The sequence below is a fragment of the Meriones unguiculatus genome, assembly GCF_030254825.1.
Source record: "Meriones unguiculatus strain TT.TT164.6M chromosome 13 unlocalized genomic scaffold, Bangor_MerUng_6.1 Chr13, whole genome shotgun sequence".
Classification (NCBI taxonomy): domain Eukaryota; kingdom Metazoa; phylum Chordata; class Mammalia; order Rodentia; family Muridae; genus Meriones; species Meriones unguiculatus.
In genome coordinates this window covers 2,402,881-2,408,880 of record NW_026843580.1, presented here as the reverse complement: position 1 = coordinate 2,408,880, position 6,000 = coordinate 2,402,881, and the positions used below count along the sequence as shown (strand labels likewise).

General features: G+C 35.2%; 1 protein-coding gene across 1 annotated transcript in view; it reads left to right on the top strand.

Moving 5' to 3' along the window:
- Nucleotides 1-1,610: 1,610 nt before the first annotated feature.
- Nucleotides 1,611-6,000, top strand: part of LOC110566938 (vomeronasal type-2 receptor 116-like) — a 33,256-nt gene continuing 28,866 nt past the window's right edge. The window contains exon 1 of the mRNA XM_021664858.1: nucleotides 1,611-1,834. Coding sequence (XP_021520533.1) covers nucleotides 1,611-1,834 — 224 coding nt within the window. The remainder of the gene's footprint in view (nucleotides 1,835-6,000) is intronic.

Here is a 6,000-nt window from a genome sequence, read left to right as displayed (position 1 = left end):
CTGGCAACAATCAATGACAATCAATGATTATGTGCCTTAGATAGAGGGTTATCTAGCAGTATGAATTTTACCCAATCCTGTAACACCAAGGCATGAACCCCCTGTTTGCTGTCATGGAAATATCCTGCTTGCATTTTTTTTCCCTTTAAAAGCCCTTTTCACCCAGGGCTCAGGGTCCCACTTTTCTACTGCTGCATCAGTGAGATTTAGGTCCCAAGTTGGATCTCTCTTGTAATAAAGCTCTCTTGCCTTTTCATCTAGTCATCTCCTGGTGGTCTCTGAGGGTCTCGTGATCCTGGCATAACAGTTTGACCTGTTAACATTTCTTGATATAGTGCTTTTTGTTTCATTTTGTGTTATTGTCACTCTACTCACCCATCCTTTTCTCAGATGAGTGAATTTATTTTGGGGGCCAATCATTCGTTACTACATCACAATACACTGCAGTACATTCACTGCCCTAAACTACTGGTGGCTAGAAAATAGAGTCCTACTCAAGATAGCTTTCCTCAGAGTACTAGGTAAAAGAAGACAGGGTAATGCTTTCAAATTATTATACATTTTTAAATAGAGAAGGATTTCTAAAACACCCTGAGGATTTCAGAGCATGGTAAGCAGTTGGTGAGCACACTGACTTAGGTGCAGGGATTGATTACAATGATGCCTCTACTCAAAGATTAACCCCGAAAGGAATTTAAAAAAAAAGTCTAAGAGTCCAGAAGTTTAAATCTCAAATTAAGTAGATAATTTGGAAATGGGGAATACAGCAGGACTATTTTTTTTCCAAAGTGATAAATAAGCTGATTGTGTTGTGTGCATTAATCATATTGTTCTGCATGTACAAGTGTGTTGGGGCTGGACAGATGGCTTAGAGGGTAAGACTTTAAGAGGACTGGCTTTTCTACCAAGGGTCCTGAGTTCAATTCCCAGCAACCATATGGTGGTTCACAACCATTTATAATGAGATATGTTGCCCTCTTCTACCATGCAGAACACTGTATACATAAGTAATAAATAAATCTTAAAAATTTGTAATAAGAAAAAAAATGAATGTGTAATAGAAGAAAGTTCTGAGGCACATATAGTCAGCACAAAGAGTAGACTGCATTGGTTGTCTTATACTAAAAAAGATTGGACCCCTTATTGTTTTTTTGTACATGGCAGGAACATTTTCAGGCCTTCTCCTGATTCCCTTATCACAGGAACCTCTGATGTAGCATGTTTTCATCAGCTGAAGGTGTTTTCATAAGAAAAGTTCCTTGTTTCAAACTTGGCCAAAACAGCCCAATCAGAAAGTTGATCCCTTAAGTACAGCTGTCTACATTCTTGGCTGAATCATGGTGCCTGTGGTTAGAACAGAAGATCCAAAACATATTTTCCAATTTGTTTTCAAGCATAAACCAGGATCCCAGATGCAGAGCCTAAGGGAAGAAAGAATTTCAGAACTCTAAAAGGCAGTGCAGGAAGTGTCAGGAAGAACTTGGGGTGATTAGTGTGACAGCTGCACTCAAAACAAAGGGAAAAACACACATGATCACAAAAACTTGAGGTGAATATATACCTGCTGGACATTGTTAAATTTGTATTCACTACTCTTATGCTGAGTCTATATGTATGTTAACATGATGTTCTGGATTTTTATCTTCTGGCTCTTGTATATTCCCAATTTTGTCTCAGCCTTTTCTGACAATGATTGCTATGTAGCCATAAAGGACAATTTTTACCATCAAGGAGATCTGATGATTGGTGCATTTTTTCCTCTTCATATTTATTACACACGGAATCATGTTCCTGATATAAAGAACCCATATTTTTTTCAGGATATTCATGTACAGTAAGTACAAGTATTCATTGTACAAGTGCAGAAATCTTGTGACTTAAAGGATTTATAGATTGAAACTTCTTTCTTTTTTGCAAATTCACTGTTTCCCATTCTCAAATCTCTTCAAGTATATTTTCCACTTTTTGTTTCAAAGGAAAAGAAATAACTTTCATGGTATTCATTTTGCTTTTTTCATATGATAGTGGAATTTCATGATCTTTTTTTCATACTTGTAATGCCAGACTAGTTAAATATTTTCAGTGTTGTGATATTAGAGTGTGGATAATTTAATATAATAATGACCTGGTACTTCTAGGCTTTCTTTAAGTGTAAATATGCTCTTGTGAGAAGAGTCAATGTTGCTAAATGCAGAGACTCCTGAGTGCCTGGAATATTGCTAGACTGACAAGCCTTGATTATGTTTCATGCAGCTGATTTCACAACAAGACAGCCACCATGAAATTTTGGGAGCAATTTTCTACTCCACAAATATCTTTGTATATCTGATATCTTTTTTGCATGTTTTGGTTTTGGTTTTCTATCTTTTTTTTATTTTTTTGCTAATCTTTTTATTCTCAGACTGATTTTTAAAGTTTACCTGTTTGCCATGTTTTCAGTGCTTTATCTCATTTACATGGATGTGCTCACCAAGACTGTCTTTCTGTGAGGGTGGCAACTTAAGTGTGTTTTACTTTTCATAAATATGCAAGATTATGGAATAGTATCAGAAATGGGTGGTTCTCTTACACAATTTAATGACAAATATTCAAGTGTGTCTCTCTATAGAGGAAATAAAATGAGATTACCCTTATAACCATCCTGAATCTTTATAAATCAGTTCAAAACACTTTGAAATAGAGCAATAGAGTTTGTAAATATATGAATACCCAAGAAAACCAGTAGAAAGAAATTTACAACATAAAATATACTTATGAAGGTGAATTGTGCTTGGTGTGACATTATTGTGTATTTGTTAAAGCCATTGTGGGGCGTTAATAAAAAAATCAAGGACAGTGGAGGAAGAAATATTTTCAGATAATAAAGAAATCATCAAAAATTTGAGGGTGGTGACACATTAGTTTTTAAATAAAATAGCACAGACCAACACAGATTCAAAATTTGATATATAAATTTAATAATTCATATCTTGATGCAGTAGTGCAAGGTAAATATAATTTTTTAAGAATCATATTTTATCTCATAAAAACACAAATTTGTCTCATAGAAGACTATGGGCTTTGGATGCTGAACAGAACTTCTTTTACTTCATCATAACTAACCCTTTGTTACTTTCCTCTTTATCTGCTCTGCTCAGGTGTCAATGTACGTGTATATGTGTTTTTCTTTATATGATGCAGCAACAAGCCTGTATGTGAAAAGACTATACTTTTGGTTACATGACTATACTTTTGGTTATCTGGCTTGTCCATGATGAATGAAATGATTATAACATGTAAAAAAATTCAAATTTTTATATAGAAAAAAGGAGTCAAAGTGGTTCATGTCAACAAAACAGCATTTTTACTATGGAAGTTTAAAAATCTTGTCTTATACAATGCAGTTCTCAATCTTATTTTTTTGAATAAACTTAAAAATTTTTCGTATTATATATTTGTTTCTAGAATATGCAAAATAGATCAAACGGAGCAACTTCAAGTGTTCTAGGATGTTGATCCAATGTCTAAAAATCATCCTGGATTGTGTTTTCCATTGTTCAATTCTCTTGTATATTAGCAGTGAAAATGGTTCCTTCTCTAACTCTATGTTGATCCTGAGCACTTTCCTCCATTCTTGCCTGTAGCCTTATTAATTGAGATCTTTCTAAGAATTATAACCATGTGACCTTTTCTTTGTACACAGTCAGAATGGCCACTGAGTGTCTTCTAAATCATTTCATGAAGGTCTATAGTGTAACTGGCCTTCATTTATTTAACTGAGAAATATACCATTGGTGTCTGTTCTTCTGTTTCCACTGATCTTTATTCATCTCCAGAATCATCTTTGAATTGGCATTCTGTTCTTATTTGATAACTTGCCTTTTCTTGGGACAACTAACAAAGATTATGTAATATACAGACATATTTTCAGCACCACCAGAGACACAAGCAGCTCATCAATTTTATAACTTCTCTGATATAAGGGTTTTAGTCAGTCTGGCTGAGGTGAGTGCAGACGGCAGTTATTGTCAGCACTGTGCGGATTGTTCTACAGCTTCTTGCAGACCCTCACTTACAGAAATAGATGTGAACCCAGAACCCTGAAGATCAATTTTCTATTCAATTACTGGATTAAGACATTATTTAATCATATGCTATTTCAACGTTAATTGAATGAGTAAATAATTTGTAAAATAATCTCTGATTTTCATTCTAAATTATCTGATGAGTAGACATTTAGAAATAACACAGAAAATTTCTCAGATTTATGTTCTTCAAAACTGACTTGTCTGCCTATTCTGGACCTTCATTATCCTAATAAGAATATTGTAAATAGCCACTTACTGAGAGTTTTGGGGCATTCATTAGCTCATACTTTTATAAAAATATTACTACCACTTTCTTAACATTTTCATATAGCCTAAAACATTTGTAGACTTTTTGTCTCATATTTATTCACCCTTCTGGAAAGTTTTCTGTGAAATAGACACAAATATGAGGCATTGGAGTGGAGGAAGACTCAACTGAGTAATGCCCTAAAGTAGCATTACTCAATTGGCAAGCTAGTAAGGTATATCATTGAACATGGGAGATCTTTCCATCTTCTAATATCTTCTAATATTTCTTCATTCAGTGACTTGAATTTTTTTTCATACAAGTCTTTCACTTGTTTGGTTAGAGTTACACCAAGACACTTCATGATTTTTGTGGCTATAGTTTAAGGGTATTGTTGCCCCAATTTCTTTCCCAGCTCATTTGTCTTTTGTGTGCAGCAAGGCTACTGTTTCACTTGTCCTTTCTTTCTTTCTTGAGTTAATTTTTTTTATACAGCCACTTTTATGAGGGTGTTTATCCGCTGAAGGAGTTCTCTGGTAGAATTTTTTGCATCACTTATGTATACTACCATATCATCTGCAAATAGTGATACTTTCACTTCTTTCCAATTTGCATCCCTTTGATCTTCAGTTGTCTTACTGCTCTAGCTAGGACTTCAAGTACTCTGTTGAAAAGATAGAAAGAGAGTGGGCAGCCTTTCTTTGTCCCTGATTTCAGTAGGATTGATTTAAGTTTCTCTCCATTCGATGTTGGCTTCTTTACTATTTTTTTAGGTACCTGCTTTGTATCTCTGATGTCTCCAGGACTTTAAACATAAATTGGTCTTGTATTTCGTCAAGTGCTTTTTTCAGTATCTAGGAAAATGATCCTGTGGGTTTTTTTTTTAGTTTGTTTATACAGTGGTTTGCATTGATGGTTTTCTGTCTATTGAGCCATCCTTGAATGCCTAGGATGAAGCCTACTTGATCATCATGAATACTATTTTTGATGTGTCCTTGGTTTTGGTTTGTGTGTATTTCATTGAGTATTTGATCATCAATGTTCATAAGGGAGATTGGTCTGAAACTCTGAAACTCTTTCTTTGTTGGGTCTTTGTGTAGTTTAGGTAACAAGGTGACATAAACTAGATGAGTTTGCGAATGCTCCTTCTGTTTCTATTTTGTGAAATAATTTGAAGAGTATTGATATTAGCTATTTTTGAAAGTCTGGTAGAATTCTGTGCTAAAACCATTTGGCCCTGGACAATTTTTGGATGGGAGACTTTTGGAGACTTATTCTATTTCCTTTAAGGATACAGGACTGTTTAATTTGTTTAACTGATCTGGATTCATGGCAAGTGGAATCTATCAAGAAATTGGCAGAGTGCAGGGAATTGTATGGAAGAAGGGGAAGTTAGTAAGACCAGGAGAAGACAGGAGCTCCACAAGGACTAAATATATCTGGGCATAGGGGTCTTTGTGAGACTAATTCTCCAACCAAGGACCATACATGGATATAACTTATGCTCAGACATAGCTCATGGCAGCTCAGTACCCAAGTGTGTTCCCAGTAAGGGGAATAAGGACTGTCTCAGACATGAACTCAGTGGCTGGCTCTTTGCTCTCTCTCCCCCAAGGGAGGAGCAGCCTTCCTAGGCCACAGAGGAGGATATTGCAACCAGTCCTATTGAGACCTGATAAGCTAGGG